General features: G+C 45.1%; 2 protein-coding genes across 2 annotated transcripts in view; both read left to right on the top strand.

The window, feature by feature from the left end:
- The window catches only part of LOC309548736 (uncharacterized protein), a gene marked incomplete at both ends in the record, with an annotated part of 46,272 nt that extends 38,707 nt beyond the window's left edge, over nt 1–7,565 (top strand). The window contains one exon of the mRNA XM_082248689.1: nt 7,481–7,565. Within this exon, the coding sequence (XP_082104815.1) occupies nt 7,481–7,565 (85 nt within the window). The remainder of the gene's footprint in view (nt 1–7,480) is intronic.
- The window catches only part of LOC309550230 (uncharacterized protein), a gene marked incomplete at its 5' end in the record, with an annotated part of 1,091,635 nt that overhangs the window by 1,070,648 nt on the left and 4,130 nt on the right, over nt 1–16,857 (top strand). The gene's annotated exons all lie outside the window — the stretch shown is intronic.

Below are 16,857 nucleotides of genomic sequence, written 5' to 3'. Positions count from 1 at the left end.
AGACATTTTTGCCTTCAGATTTGCCTTTTCTATGTAGTGCAAGGGCCTGCCAGATTGCATACAAATTGAAAGTGTTTAGGTTTGACCTCATATTATCTGGTTTTGGTAAATCTAAAGGAAAAAGTCTTAAGAAAATCTTAGTGTGTATGGCCCATTAAGCATGAGTTCAAATCCCAAGTGTGCCATCACCTCCTTAAATTTTAGACAGCTGTAAATAAATACTGAAACTTGGCAAATGCATAATTGCACCCTGCACATATGCATGTTTGTTTCTTGAATATACAAGGCCATTGACATGCAATTTTAGGTGATGTAGCCAATGTATTACTATGTGGCCAAAAAAAAATAATGACACACAACTGTGAGCACACAGGGTGTTATCATGGGTGGGCCTTGATCTCATGACCTAGCAATCTTTGGCTATGAGCTTAGCCCACTACACCAAAGTGCTGAAAACAAGCAGATATGCCTGAAAGTTTCAGATGAATAAAGAATGAAGATTGCTAATTAGACAGCTGTGTAGTCTGCTATTAGTAAATCTAAAGGTTAAAACACATAAGATACATAACTATACAGTGGAACCTTGGTTTACGAGTATAATTGGTTCCAGCAGCTTGCTTGTAATCCAAAACACTCGTATATCAAAGCAAGTTTTCCCATAGGAAAGCATTGAAACTCAGATGATTCGTTCCACAAGCATTTAATGTTATAAATAAAAAGATATGCTGTATTATATATAAAGTACATAACTGTACAGTATAAGTATGCCATATCCTCTGTTAGATAACATTATGTGCCCCTGTGTCTGTATTGTATATAACAGCCGATTTATAGTGTATTAGAGCTTGTCTGGCTCTGTGTGACTCATCAGCCCTGCTCTGTTGCTCTCCTCCCCCTCCTCCTCAGATGACGTCAGGAGGAGTGATCGGCCCCTCCCGCCGGGGAGAACAGACAGGACGGAGAGCAGAGAGTGACAGAGGGACAGGAATCGTACAAAGTAAGTGCAGGGAAACACTCTAAAACAGTATATAGGCATCTTTATATACAGTAGAAGCACTGGGACACATAATGTTATGTGACAGGGGCATTAACAGAGGGGATGGCATGCTTTTAGTGGATAAAACTGCTCGTATATCAAGACAGTGCTCGTAAACCAAGACAGATTTTTAAAAAAAATGTTGCTCGTCTTTCAAAATGCTCGTAAACAAAGGTACTCGTAAACCAAGGTTCCACTGTACTTTAAAATTAAAATAAACCATAATAGATGACATTGCTGTGTAATAGTGATTCAGAATAGACAAATTTCCTTTTATGAAAAACACAAAGGGAATTTGGTTAACTCCAAACTCAAATTCATCCTAAGTTAACTCCAACTCCGAATTCACTAAAGCACCTAGTTGAAGGTTTAACTCCAGCCACTTACCTAATTAGGATGCAATGAGTTTAGGCTGGAGTTATTTCTGGAGAAGTGAGCAGCTCTACTCCATACGTACACTGAATTAGGCCCTAACTGACACTTTGTGGGAACCAGTGACACCAATACAGTCATCTGTGCTAAAAAAAATATGCACCGTCACTGTACTAATGACACCTTGTGGGAAGGGGTTATCATCAGGGGCAATCAAAGGGTTACATGTGTGCCTAGCCAGTGTTTGTGTATTGGGGGAGGTGAATTTACTAGGGGAAGGCATGGATCAGTGCCTCTGCTTTGCAGGAACACAGGATCCATGCCTTCCCTACTGACAAACCCGGCAATCTTCCTTGTTTACATAGACGGATTGCCATTCTGCCTGTGTACCGAACGATCAGCACTTGCGCACGCTCCCTGGAAGTGCAGGATCACGTTTATATACGTGGTTCTGAGCAGCGCGGCCGCCCTGTAGCAATAAAACTGCTATAGGGAGGTCGGAGAGTGGTAATTATTTTTTTCTTTCACACCCCCAAATTTTGAGTCCCTCAAAATGACATTCCAGACTCTGAATCTAGTAGATGTTTTAAAAGGGGTCCTTAAAGCAAAAAACAAAAACAACTGTGTGAGGTCAACCAGGAAATAAATACCAAACTGTTAATCCGAGCATGCAGCCTGCCTGGCCAGGAAAGGGTGAGCGTGCGATGGTAATAGGCAGTAATATATTTCTCTCCCCCTTGGTGGGAGTGGAGATGACCCATCTATAATGGCACTTTTCCACTGCAAGTACCGGCTCGTACCGGCTCGGCTCTACTCGGCCCTGCTTGGCCCGGTTTGCTTTTCCAATGCTGGTACCGCATGGTATAGTGTCGGAACGGTTCGGTACGGTACGGTATAGGTTTGCTTTTCCACTAAAGTAGTACTAAGTTAAGTGGGTGGGATAACAATGGGGTGGGTGGGATTCTCTGACCAATCAGTGGCTAGTAGTGACTGCATGCAAAGGATTGTGGGATATGGTACCAGTTTGGTACCTGTTGGAACCACAATCAAGTAGGTACTGTTTTTTCAGAGCCGTACCGTACCGTTCGGTTCCATGCAGTGGAAAAGCAAACCTATACCGTACCGAACCGTTCCGACCCTATACCATGCGGTACCAGCAGTGGAAAAGCACAAAAGCATGCCGAACTGGTACGGTTCCATGCAGTGGAAAAGCGCCATAAGAATATACAGTACATACACACAGCACAAGGCCGTGTTCACACTACCAGATGTTTCTCTGGGCTGCGTTCCTCTGAGCTCCACAAGGTGGTGATCTCACTTCTACTCAGACAGGAAGTCTCTATGGAAGACAGGAAGTGATGTCAGGTACACACAGGAAGTTCCGGGTGAGAGGTGAGTTGGGAGGAAGTAGAGAAGAAACGTTGCTGGAAGAGGCAGCAGAGGAGGTAATAAGATCTTATTTTCTATTTACACCCAGTAACCCCCCTGTCATGTCCGTCCTCTTCCTCCATGGTCACTGTGACGTCTTTTATCTCCAGCAGATGATGGTACACACATATATAGTGTGGAAACCTAGATTAACCCCTTCAGGGGCAGAACATTTCCCCACTTATGGGGTCGGAAAATTCTCTTCATTCTGGAGATTTTTCACCTTTCCCACCAATCACCTTCTCACCTTAGTAGTCTCTTGTAATGAGGGATGAGATTCGGATTCGGGTTCTCCTGAAATTCACAATTTCACACCCTTCCTCTGAAGATACAAATATCCCCATGCCTCACTACATTAACCATGTGCCTGCCCCTCCTGTAGGCCCAGGATCGGCATGGTGGATGGAGTGGAGGGTGATCAGTTCTCAGATCTCCTCTCCAGAAAATGAATCCAGAAGAGACAAGCATTTCATTACTTCCAGGTTCAGTGCCATCATTTCCGGGTCACTGTGGTCAGTGAAGAAGCTGGTTGATCCTGATCTGTACTTCCATCAGCTTCACTGGGGTCCATAGGTGACATTGGAGGTCTAATAGACCCCTAATGTCTCCTTAAAGAGGACCTGTCATTTATATTACGCTGTCGCAAAGGGGGGTATTGGCCGCACAGTAGAGTGAGAGCAATTATTCTTTTTTTTTTTTTTTTTTTAATTTATATCTTTATTAGGTTTTTTCAATTTTAATACATATATTCCATACAATTACATAACATCATCCAACACAACTAGCTTCTACAATAATTTCAAAAACATACCAATATGTCATGTCACTCAGCTGTATTTCCTCAGCTCCCATCAATTCACCAAACAAATCATAACCCAATATAAACAAACCCCGGGGACAATAAAAAAGGGAAGAGGGAAAAAAAAAAAACCTGAGGGGGAGGGGAGAATCTCCCTTGATACCTCCTAGAAGGGGAAGGAACGCTCGATCTCCACAATAAGGCACCCCTATACCTTTCCTTAGCCCCCTTTTATAATTGTCTCCTAACCTATAATATATAGTTACACCTCGACCCAACCATTTCTACTTCCTCTCCATGACGCCCTCTGCCTAATTCATCTCCAGATACTGAACCCAGGGCCTCCATCTACTCCTCACCTGTTCCTCCGTATTTCCCAGCACGGCTGAAAGCTCTTGCATTTTAAAAATCTCATTGACTTTCGCAGTCCAAACCTCGATTCTTGGTGTCACCTCCTGTTTCCAAAAAAAGGGTATGCATGCTTTTGCCGCGTTGAGTAATCGCAGGACCAGGGATTTCCTATAACTCCTCGCTGAGCTCTTTGTCAAATGTAACAAGGCACACGCAGGGTCATTTTGTATCTCCACGCTAGTCATTTGTTTAATGGCTACTGCTACCTTTTCCCAGAAAGGGTGAACCGCTTTGCATTCCCAGAATATATGCAGCATATTTCCTTTTTCTACTCTACATCGCCAACATTTGTCCGATATCGTTTCATCTATTTTATGCAATACTGCTGGAACTCTATACCATCTAGTCAATATTTTGTATCCTGTTTCTTGAATTTTGCTGTCCATTGAGGATTTATGGACCAGTCCTAAGATTTTATTGACTTGTTCTCTGGTCCATGACACATTTAATTCCTGTTCCCATTTTTGTATAAACCGCAGATGCTGTTCTTCTATTTCTTCTGTTAATTGTGCATAAAATACCGAGATCAAATGGCCAGTATTTTCACCTGTTCTGCACATATTTTCAAAATACGTCAACTCTCGTGGTACATACCCCTTTTGCTGCACTGCCTTAAGGAAATGGTGTATTTGATAGGCACTAAAATAATCTAGTAGACCATCTATTGCCTCCCTGATCTCCTCGCTAGAGGGTATAGGGCCATTTTTCCAAATCTCATAGATACGTGATCTACCCTCCTGCGCCAGCTTCCTTACTCTGCCATTTACACATCCTGGAGGAAAGTCTGGGTTTCCTACAAGTGATATCATTGGTGACGGATCTGGAGCTATCCTCCAATGCCTCTGGATTCTTCTTGTCTCTTTTAGTGTTGCGCCCACTGTCGGATGTTTATAAATCTCATTTTTTGCTTCATACACTGACCAGGGAGCTGGAGGGGACATCTGCCCCGCTTCCTCAATCTCCACATTCACCCATCGTTTAGACATTCTACTACAGTGCCAATCTGTCACCCTACCTAGATGTATAGCTCTGTAATATTTTAGAATATCTGGCACCCCAATGCCCCCTCTAGCTTTAGGGAGAAACATTGTCTGCATCCTGATTCGGGGGGCCTTATTTCCCCATATGTAGGAAGGGAATAGACCCTTTATTGTTTGAAAAAATGCTAATGGAACCTCAATCGGGATTGCTTGCATAATATACAAGATTCGGGGTAGCACATTCATCTTGAGTACGCTACATCTACCGAACCATGTTAATGCTAATAATTGCCATGCTCTAAGATCTGTCCTAATCTTTTCTATTAGGGGTAGATAATTCTTTCTATACAATTCTAAAGGGTCCGATGTTATCTATATCCCTAGATACTTTAGTTTATCTGTAGCCCACTGAAACGGAAATGATAATCGTAATAACTTCTCTTCTTGGGTGGATAACGAGATGTTAAGTGCCTCTGATTTAGTTAAGTTTATCTTGTAATTTGAAAGATTTCTATATACCCGCAAAGCCTCTAAGATACTCGGGAGCATTATGCTTGGATTAGTTGCAAAAATAACAGATCATCCGCAAATGCGGCTACTTTGTGCTGTTCCCCTCCAATTTGTACTCCCGCTATATCCGGAGCCCTCCGCACCCTACACAGCAATGACTCCAAACACAAGACAAAAATAAGTGGGGACAATGGGCACCCTTGCCGGGTGCCGTTATTTATTGTAAAATAATCTGACCTCCACTCATTTACTCGCACCGCTGCTGTGGGTGAATTATACAGAGCCATAATATACTGTCTCATTTGCGGACCCAGCCCTATATATGACAGGGTGGCGCGGATAAAATCCCACGCCACCCTGTCAAAAGCTTTCTCCGCATCTGCAGCTAGAAGAACTCATTTCTTCTGTGTTATTCTTGCCCGATGTATCAAATCAATTGTTCGGATTGTATTGTCCCGGGCTTCCCGGGACGGTACAAATCCCACTTGGTCATAGTGTACCAGTTCCTTTATATACGGTAAGATACGATTTGCCAGAATTCTCAAGTACAGTTTAGTGTCCACATTTATCAGCGATATAGGCCGATAGTTGGCACATAGAAGGGGATCTTTCCCCTCTTTATGGATTAGGGTTATATGTGCCCTCAGCAAGTCCGGGGGGAAATTTTCCCCCTTTCCAATTTCATTAAAGTGTAATAATAAGGGCTTTTTTAATCGCTCCCAGAATTTCTGGTAGTACGTTAAAGTAAGGCCGTCCGGGCCAGGCGCTTTATGTGATCTGGATTGTGCGAGTGCAATCGATATCTCTTCTCCCGAAATCTTGTCCTCTAATGTGAGTGCTTGTTCCTCTGATAATGTCTTCATACCTGATTCTCGTAAGTACTTGTCTATCTGTTCCCTTTTTTTCACATTAGATCTCCCTCCCCCCACTTCCGGCAGGTTATATAGGGAATGGAAGTAGGAACGGAACTCCTCTGCTATATCTGCAGATGTGTTTACCGCCCCTCCCCTCATGTCCCTTATACATGTTATCTGAGTTCTTCTATTCGGTCCCCTGATTGCTCTAGCTAGTAGTGCCCCTGGTTTGTTGGAATATTCATAAAAGTGCCTTTTTGCCCACATCATACTCCGCATAGTCTTTTGAAACAATTTAATTCCTCCCTTACCTCTGTGTAAGGGGTGCCAGGTGTATCTCTGCGAGTGTATTTTTATGTAGCCTACTCAGCTGTTCTATCTTACTCAAATATTCCCTGATTTTAGCTTCTCTTTCTCTTTTCCGTTGTGAACCCAGTTGAATTAGTACCCCCCTTATTACGCACTTATGCGCTTCCCAGATAACTGAGGGTGCAATGGGCTCTGAAGTGTTTTCCTTAAAGTAATGATCTAAGGCCTCCTCTATCACTCCTACATCTTCTGCAGATTGTAACACTGCCTCATTTATTCGCCAAGACATTGGTCTCTGAGTCTTAGACTCCCACTGTATAGACACAGATACTGGAAAATGGTCTGAGATTGAGAAATCCCCTATATCTGAAGCTGTCACCAATGGCAGATCTGCTTGTGTCACCATGATTCTGTCAATCCGACTATATGTGTCGTGTATTGACGAATAGTACGTGTAGTTTCTCTCTGCTGGGTGCATTGTTCTCCACGGGTCTACCAACCCCAGAAGAGAAATCTCTCGTTGCATCTTTCTTAGTTTTGCATATGAAATGCTTGACCTTTTCTTTGAGGTGTCTATTAGCGGTTCTGCAGCATAATTAAAATCCCCTCCCATTACAAGATGTCCCTCACGGAATTCCATCACAATTGGTACTAGTTTCTGAAGAAATGCTAAATGATCTGAATTGGGAAAATAAACATTCAGGAGGGTTACCTCTGCTCGTCCTATTTTCCCTTTTACCAAGAGATATCTCCCTAGTGGGTCTGCTAGTTCTTCTTTCAGACTCCAAGTCAAAAAGCCGGAGATTAATATACTCACCCCCTTTGACTTGGATATAGACGATGTAGAATGGTACGACCACGGATAGTCCCTGTTTCCAAACTTTGATACTGCATCTTTCCTGAAGTATGTCTCCTGAATAAATGCTACATGCGTAGCATCTCTTTTAAGATCACCCAGTAGTCTTTTACGCTTCTGCGGCGTAGATAGTCCTCTCACATTATAAGTTATAAATTTACATCCTAATGTCTTCTTTTGCACCTCTCCCCTAGTCGGTGCCATCACTATGGATCTCGACCCTCCCTCCCCCCCCCCCCTCAGTACCATGGGAGACAAAAAAAAAAAATTAAAATTATAAGGGGGGGGGGGAACCCACACACTTCCCTCCCTCCCCCTCTCTAACGGTTATTCTAACCCAGCGCACCCAGGCGCTACCTATTGAGGGGCTTTAGTTAGCAAGAAGACGTGACAGACACAAAAATTTTCAAATGAATTTCCTATATACATATAACAACCACACTTTCAATCCAGGTCACTACTCTCAGGTTGATAATGATAGAAAAAAGCTCCCTATATGGAGCCGTGATCCTGTGGAGGGCAGCCTCGTTTTCCATTTTCCTATATTCTCCCTTCCCCACTATTCTCATCCTCCCATCCCGCTCTATCTTCTCTTGTCCTTAACTTATCTTACTTCTTTTCTTCCCTCCCCTCCCTATTCCATTCCTACTAAGTCATGTGAAAATATTGCGAAGTAGAAAGGGACACACAAAAAAAAAACCCTCTCTGTCCTCCTTCCTCTACTCCTTCCCTTCCTTTTCCTCATATAATTCTCTCCTCCCTTCCCTCTCCCCCCCTCCCCACTCTACCCTCTCCTCCCCTGACCCTGACTCTCCACCCCGACCGCTCCTATTCCCTTAGACCCCCCTACCCCTTACCCCCTTCCCCATCATTGCATTGTGCTTTACATTCAGACCAGCTCGTTTAGCTGGAATCAACCTTTCACCGTGTTTCTTGTCTCCGAAGGAGACACTAAGGAATTATTCATAATAATAAAAAACATAATATATCCAAAAAAAAAAAAAACACACAAAAACACATGGAAAAAAAAAAAGAAGAAGAAGGGGAAAATTTATCAAGCCACAACCCCAAAAGCAAAAACACACATTGCATAGCGAATACTTCAATCCCCAGTGATTATATGTGACAAAAACTCCACACACAAAAAAAAAACAAAAACCCTAACCTCTAAAAAACATAAAAGGGAAAGAAGGGAGCAAGCCAATTCTACTCCCTCATGTCCCTAATTCTCAAACAGATATACCTTATTCCTTTAGTGTTCCAAAAAAAAAAAAAGACCCCCAAAAAATATATTTTTCCTTTTTTTTTTTGGTGTAATAAAGTTATGATGTGAAGGAAAAAAAAAAAAAAAAGGCAAACCCACCTCAACATTGTGTGCAGGCGGCCTAATTAAGGCAAAAGAAAATCAGCTGGCTTATACCCCATTGGGGGAGGAAAAAAAAAAAAAGAAGGGGGGCCCTCTACATCACTTATATCACACCAATAGCTCTACCTACGGATAGATAAGGAGGGTCAGGGACCCCACCTAAATCAAAAATCGTATACATATCCGGCCTTTTCCCCAACCTCCCCTCCTCACCCTCCACAAGTATATTTTCTGTCCACGAAAGCCCCCACGGGGCCGAGGGAGCAAAGAAGCAAAAAAGAAGGAGCAGCAAAAAGAAAAAAAATCATCCCTTCCTCTTTCCAACACATAGCTAAGCTAAGGGAGGATAAAAAAAAATAAAAAAAAAAAATCGAATGATTGAGCGGGCCTATGTGTCCTGTACAATACTCATGTTGACCTCTCACCGAGGCCTTTCTTGTCCTCTTCTAATTCCTGCGGGTTGTTTGGGATTATACATCCCTGTTGTCAGAGAAACCTTCAGCTGCAGACTGGTCATCACATGACAAGCACCACATGACTTCCACATGACTTCCTGGCTGCCTATAAAAGCTGTGCTCAGAGGAATTGCTGGTTTGTCTTTCAGCTTCCTGTACCTGAGTTCCTGTTTCCTGTGTGATCATTTACCTGCTGTGACCCGGATTGATCCTGACCTACTCTGCTCTTCTCCTGGACCCGACCTTGGCTTGTTTTACGGACTTTGCTTTTGCTTACCTGTGTTTGACCCTCTGCCTGCGACCCGGATTTACCTTCAGTCTCCTGTGCCTTGACCTTCTGCTTGTGACCTAGTCTCGTCTCCTATCTCCAGTGCCTTGTCCCTCAGCCTGTGACCTGGATTGTCTGCTTACCTGTGTTTGACCCTCAGCCTGCTCCGGACTTCTTCTGCTGGATCCTGATCAGTCTCTGCTTCAGTTCTACAGGACCTCCACACAAGCTCTACCTGCCTGCTGGTAGCTTGTGCCTCTTTGTGCCATCCACCCTCTGTATCACCTCCAGAGGGGCGAAGTGCGCTTAGTCGCAACAGCGAACCGCTCTCGGCATCTCGGCCTTGGTGAGTACCTCTATTCTGATAGTACAAACCAGCCATGTCAGAGGCCGACAGAGCGCGTTCTCCTCTTGAGATCCTGTGCCAGCAGGTCACAACTAGAGCTGCACGATTAATCGTATGAAAATCGCGATCTCGATTCACCCCTCCTGACGATCTAACCCTGAAATATGCTCGATTCTTTGCATAGCTGCATAGCAGAGAGAACAGCTGTGGAAAAAAAAAAAAAAGCCACCCAGCAAATGGCTATCAGCAAAGTCTCCCAGTAACTATAAACAAAAATGATTACATTGTATCTTTTCCTTCCCTCTGCCAGGGAGAAAGGAAGTTTAACCTCTTAAAGACTGGATCTTTTTCTGACATTTGTTACTTGCAAGTTAAAATCATTTTTTTTTGCTAGGAAAGTACTTAGAACCCCCAAACATTTTATATATTTTTTTTAGCAGAGACCCTACAGAATAAAATGGCGATTGTTGTAATATTTTATGTCACACTGTATTTGCGCAGCAGTCTTTCAAACGCAATTAATAGACTTTAATGAATAAAAAAAAAAATGTAACAGTAAAGTTATCCCAATTTTTTTTTTGTTACACAGAGAATCGTGATCTTTATTCCAAGCTAAAAAATCGTGATTCTCATTTTGGCCAGAATCGTGCAGCTCTAGTCACAACCCTCACTGATGCAGTCCAGAAACTGCAGGAAGGCTATGCCCAGATGGACGGTCGTCTCCAGCAACTTTCAGGGTCACCTGCATCAACAGCCGCAGCCCCTGCGCCCACCAGTGGAGCCTCCTCTTCTCAAGCTGCATCAAGCCCCACAGTGATCATGGCTACCCCTGAGCCCAGGGTTCCCACACCGGAGCGTTTTTCAGGCGATCGCAAAAAGTTCCGGGCCTTCAAAAATGCCTGCTCCTTGTACTTAGCCCTTCAGCCCAGGACTTTTTCGTCCGAAGTAGTTAAGGTGGGATTTGTCATCTCCCTGTTGACCGAAGAGCCGCAGGCCTGGGCCCACAGCCTGATGGAACAGAGGAGCTCTCTTCTGAATTCTTTGGACCTTTTCTTTGAAAGTATGTCTCAACTATATAACGACCCCCAACGCCGTGCTACACTCCCTGTCTCAAGGAAAGAGACGAGTGGAGGACTACACTGCTGAATTTCGAAAATGGTCAGCTGACACAGGGTGGAATGAACCCGCTCTTAAATACCAGTACCGCCAGGGGCTGTCAGAAGCTTTGAAAGATGAGTTGGCCAGGATTGAAACCCCTGCCACTTTGGAGGATTTAATCCAATCCGCTACCAAGCTAGACAGGCGCATGCGCGAGCGGCGCTCTGATCGCTCCCAGGGTCCTTGACCTAGTTGGATGCTCCCTAAACCTTCTCCCGTTCACCCATCCTTTCCAGTGACTCCTGTCATCTCTGCTCCAGAGGCTGAGCCCATGCAGCTTGGATTGGTCCGTGCTCCTCTTGCCCCTGAAGAGAAGCAATGACGGCGACAGGCCAATCTCTGTCTGTGCTGTGGGGGAACTGGACATTTTCTGCGTACCTGCCCCGTGAGACCCAGTAAGTCACGCTCGCAGTTTTTCATGAACTTTCAAAACCCTGGTTTATCCCAGACTTATGTCACCCTCTCTGTCTCCTTACAGCTAATGGAAAAGGAAGTTCATCTACCAGCAATTATTGATTCCGGAGCCTGTAGTTGTTTTCTAGACACTTCACTGACCCAAAAACTACACATTCCACTGCAAACCAAAGAACAAGGCCTCCAAGTCTACCTGGCTGATGGGTCTCTCCCTCGCTCTGGATTTGTCACACAACAGACAAGGCCCATCCTTGTCACCACGGACTCCGGCCACCAGGAGCTTCTAAGCTTTGACATCATCTTCTCCCCCATGTTCCCCATCATTTTGGGGCTCCCCTGGCTACAGGCACATGAACCTGACATCAATTGGAACAAGAAGAAAGTCTCCTTCTCCTCTCCCTACTGTTCCCAGCATTGCCTTCCTCCAGCTCCAGCCGCCTGTTTAACCGTAGCACCTAGACCTGACAATCTCCAGCACGTCCCTCCGGTATATCTTGAATTTAGAGATGTCTTTGATAAACAAAAAGCTGATTGCCTACCACCTCCATCGGTCTTACGACTGCCCCATTGATTTGCTACCTGGTTCCAAAATACCCTTTGGCCACATCTTTCCACTATCAGAGACTGAACTAGCGGCTCTTAAGACGTATATTTATGAGAACTTGGATAAGGGTTTCATTCGTCCATCATCTTCACCGGCCGGAGCCGGCATCTTCTTTGTGGAAAAGAAAGATGGTTCCCTAAGACCATGCATAGACTATAGAGAACTGAACAAAATAATGATAAAAAAATCGCTATCCTCTTCCACTTATCCCAGAGTTGTTTCAGCGTTTCCGGTCTGCCCGAATATTCTCTAAGTTGGATCTGCGAGGTGCCTATAATCTCATCCGAATCAGGCCTGGAGACGAATGGAAGACTGCCTTCAGGTCCAGGTTTGGACATTATGAATATTTGGTAATGCCCTTTGGGTTGTGTAACGCCCCGGCCACATTTCAGCACCTGGTAAACGACATTTTTCGAGAATATCTGGACAATTTCCTAGTTGTTTACCTGGACGACATTCTTATTTTTTCTGCCACATTGAGCTACACCGGGTTCATGTAAAGACAGTCCTTGCAATTCTCAGGAGACACAAATTGTACCTTAAAGCAGAGAAATGCGAATTCGAAAAATCTGTTGTGCAATTCCTAGGCTTTATCATTTCTACCAACGGGGTCGCAATGGATCCACAGAAGGTCAAGGCAATTCAGGAGTGGCCGGCTCCAGTAGACAAAAAGGGGGTACAGCGGTTTATCAGATTCGCTAATTTTTACCGGAGGTTTATCGTTGGCTTCTCATCCATTGTTGCACCCATCACCCAACTAACCCGCCAACACAGTCGTTTTCAGTGGTCCCAAGAGGCCCAGGAAGCTTTTACCAAGCTCAAAGCTCTGTTCACCTCTGCACCAATCCTACGGCATCCGGATCCAGCCCTGCCATTTGTGTTGGAGGTAGACGCCTCGGAAACTGCCACTGGAGCCATCCTCTCCCAGAGACAGGGCCCCAAGGCTCTCCTCCATCCTGTAGCTTTCGCATCTCGGAAACTAAGTTCCCCGGAAAGGAATTATGATGTGGGAGACCGGGAGCCGTTGGCCATCAAGTTCGCTCTGGAGGAGTGGAGATATCTGTTGGAGGGTGCTTCCCATTCCATCATGATCTTCACCGATCATAAAAACCTAGAATACCTCAGGACAGCCAAACGCTTAAGACCCAGGCAAGCCCGGTGGGCCCTCTTCTTTTCTAGGTTCAACTTTCATATCTCTTATAGACCTGGCCTCAAGAATGGGAAAGCAGACGCACTCTCCCGGATGTTCCCTGAATCTCCCCAGTCAACGGAACCTAGCACCATCTTATCTCCACAAAACTTCCTTCTGCTCACAGACACTGATCTTATGACCACCATCAAGTTGGCATCCAGCCATTGTACTGACCCAGAAATATCCTCCTTGGAGAAACGAGATGACTTGTTCTGGTCCCAAGGAAGAATTTTTGTCCCACCTAGACCCATGACGTTAAAGTTGCTTCATGACCATAAACTGGCTGGCCACTTTGGGACTCAAAAGACTTTAGAATTGGTTGCCTGTTCTTTTTGGTGGCCTGGTTGGAGGCAGGACTGTAAAAAGTATGTTCTCTCTTGTATTTCTTGCCAGCGCAGTAAAGTGGCTAACACCAAATCTTGGGGATTACTTAGGCCTTTACCCATTCCAGAACGCCCATGGGCTGAAGTTTCTATGGACTTCATTGTTGATCTTCCTCCCTCGGAAGGTTTCACCTCCATTCTGGTAGTTGTCGACCGCCTTTCCAAAATGGCACACTTCTTGCCCATAGCTGCTTTGGAGACAGCTAACATTTTTATCAAAGAAATAATAAGGCTACATGGAGTACCCGACAGTGTTGTTTCTGACAGAGGGGTTCAATTCACCTCCAAATTTTGGAAAGAACTTTGTAAAGCACTACAAATAAAGGTCTGTCTCTCCTTTGCTTACCACCCTCAAAGCAATGGCCAGACAGAGAGAACGAACCAAACTGTGGAGCAGTATCTCCGCTGTTTCTCTTCTGGCTCCCAGGATGACTGGTCCTCTCTGCTACCCTACGCGGAGTTTGCGTATAATAATTCAGTTCATTCACCCACCAACCAAACGCCCTTCTGGTCTAACTTTGGGTTTCACCCTTCTTTCCTTCCAAACGCTACCCCCGAATTATCTGTTCCTGCTGTCCAAGATCGCATAGCCTCCATCCAACAGAACTTTCAAAGGATTCAGGAAACCATGCAAAAGGCCCAGGATGACTATAAGAAGTACTACAACAGGGGAAGGAAGGAGAACCCGGTTTTCAAGGTCGGTGAGGAAGTTTGGTTATCTTCAGCTAACCTCGGATTACCTTTTCCCTCACGGAAGTTGGGCCCAAAGTTCATAGGGCCGTTCAAAATCAAGAGGATGGTTAACCCTGTGGCCTTTGAATTGGCCTTACCCAGCTCTTACAGGATTCATTCTGTTTTTCATGCACCCTTACTAAAACCAGTGATTCCTAGCCCCTTCCCGGGAAGAGAGGAGCCGCCTCCTCCACCGGTCCAGGTGGATGGAGAAAATGAATTTGAGGTTGAAGCCATACTGAACTGCAGGAACAGGGGTAGACTTCTCCAATACCTAATCAAGTGGTAGGGGTACCCACCTGAAAACAACTCTTGGGAACCCTCAAGAAACATACACGTCCCTCGCTTGATCTGAGCTTTTCATGTGAATCACCCGGAGTTGATGTCCAGCTTGGGCGTCCAGAGGCCGCCCCTCGGGGGGGGGGGCACTGTCAGAGAAACCTTCAGCTACAGACTGGTCATCACATGACAAGCACCACATGACTTCCACATGACTTCCTGGCTGCCTATAAAAGCTGAGCAAGTGCTCGGAGGAATTGCTGGTTTGTCTTTCAGCTTCCTGTACCTGAGTTCCTGTGTGATCATTTACCTGCTGTGACCCGGATTGACCCTGACCTACTCTGCTCTTCTCCTGGACCCGACCTTGGCTTGTTTTACGGACTTTGCTTTTGCTTACCTGTGTTTGACCCTCTGCCTGTGACCCGTATTTACCTTCAGTCTCCTGTGCCTTGACCTTCTGCTTGTGACCTAGTCTCGTCTCCTATCTCCAGTGCCTTGACCCTCAGCCTGTGACCTGGATTGTCTGCTTACCTGTGTTTGACCCTCAGCCTGCTCCAGACTTCTTCTGCTGGATCCTGATCAGTCTCTGCTTCAGTTCTACAGGACCTCCACACAAGCTCTACCTGCCTGCTGGTAGCTTGTGCCTCTTTGTGCCATCCACCCTCTGTATCACCTCCAGAGGGGCGGAGTGCGCTTAGTCGCAACAGCGAACCGCTCTCGGCATCTCGGCCTCGGTGAGTACCTCTATTCTGATACCTGTGCTCTGATTCCTCAGAATGTCTACCCAATCACTCACTGGTATTGGGGAAGTGTCTAAAAAGGCAAATAACTCCGGGAGCTGGTCAGGCCATTTCAATATGAATACATTGTTATTTCTCATCACCTTCAGATGGAAGGGATGTCCCCAATAGTACGTAGCTCCCACGCTCTTAATAATCTCCAATAAGGGTTTAATTGATGCCCTCATCCTCAGGGTACTCCGTGACAGGTCTGGTAATAAAGTTATTTTGGCTCTTTCAAAATCAATCGGACCATTAGACCAGGCAGCTCTGAGTATATCCTCTTTAATTGAATAAAGGTGGATCCTTATCAGGACATCGGGGATTAACTCCTTGTCTATCCATCACTGTATTTTAACTCTATGTATCCTATCGAACTCAATTTTCTCCATATGAGGTTTTTTCAGTACCATATTTATGCCAGTGACTTTAGTTTTAAGCTCTGGAGCCTGTATTGACATTGGTAGCCCCCGCAGTCTTATATTATTCCTGCGGCTACGATTTTCCATATCGTCCTGCTGCATTTGCAACAGAACGATTTGTTTTTCCAACCATACATGTGATTCTTCCATATACGCCAGTCTGCCATCCATATCACTTTATATTGCTTCCATTCTAGCCACCCTACCCTCAGTCTGGTCTATTTTTTGTTTTATACTATTGATTTCTATATTAATGTCACTTACTATTGCTGATGCCATGTCCTGCATGGCTTGCTTTGTAGGGATCAGTTTTACAAAGTCTCTCCACTCTTTTGCTGAGGGTAGCTGTGACTGTTGGATTTGTGGCAGAATTTCCCTTGACTTTTCCCCCGCTTGCTCTTGAATCATATTTCTCTCCACCATGACTTCCGCGGTTTGTTTAATTGTATTACTCTTTGATGCCATTTGCAATGTTTCAAGCGTAGTGACAGTCTGACGCTTCTGGGATGCCTTCAATCCCACTTTACTTCGTGTAACTACTGGGCATCTTAGGAAATATGTAGAGATGTCTGAACTTTTGGCCCCGGCCTGCTTTGTTCCAGAGCTAGGTGAATTACTCATATATGCGGTATATGCCGGTCTGGTTCACCTACTCACATAATTACTTCGTCCACCTGTTCCTCCAAAGGGGGGATGTGGCTGCTACCTCCACTCTGATCACGGAGCTCCTACTCCTTCACTCTGTAGCCAGCCCCCGTACCCTTCCGGTTTCAGCCTCTTTCATCCGCCCGGTATTACTATATACCTCCGCCTCTACTCACTGCTTGGCCCCCCCCCCCCGGCTTTCGTACTCCCGCCGTCTCCGGGTGGTGAATCTCTTCGGAATAGAGCACAGCCTGCTGCT

The sequence above is a fragment of the Pelophylax lessonae genome (assembly GCF_965119305.1).
Source record: "Pelophylax lessonae genome assembly, chromosome: 3".
Taxonomy (NCBI): Eukaryota; Metazoa; Chordata; class Amphibia; order Anura; family Ranidae; genus Pelophylax; species Pelophylax lessonae.
The sequence above is the reverse complement of the archived record's forward strand: the minus strand, read 5'-3'. Positions and strand labels throughout refer to the sequence as shown.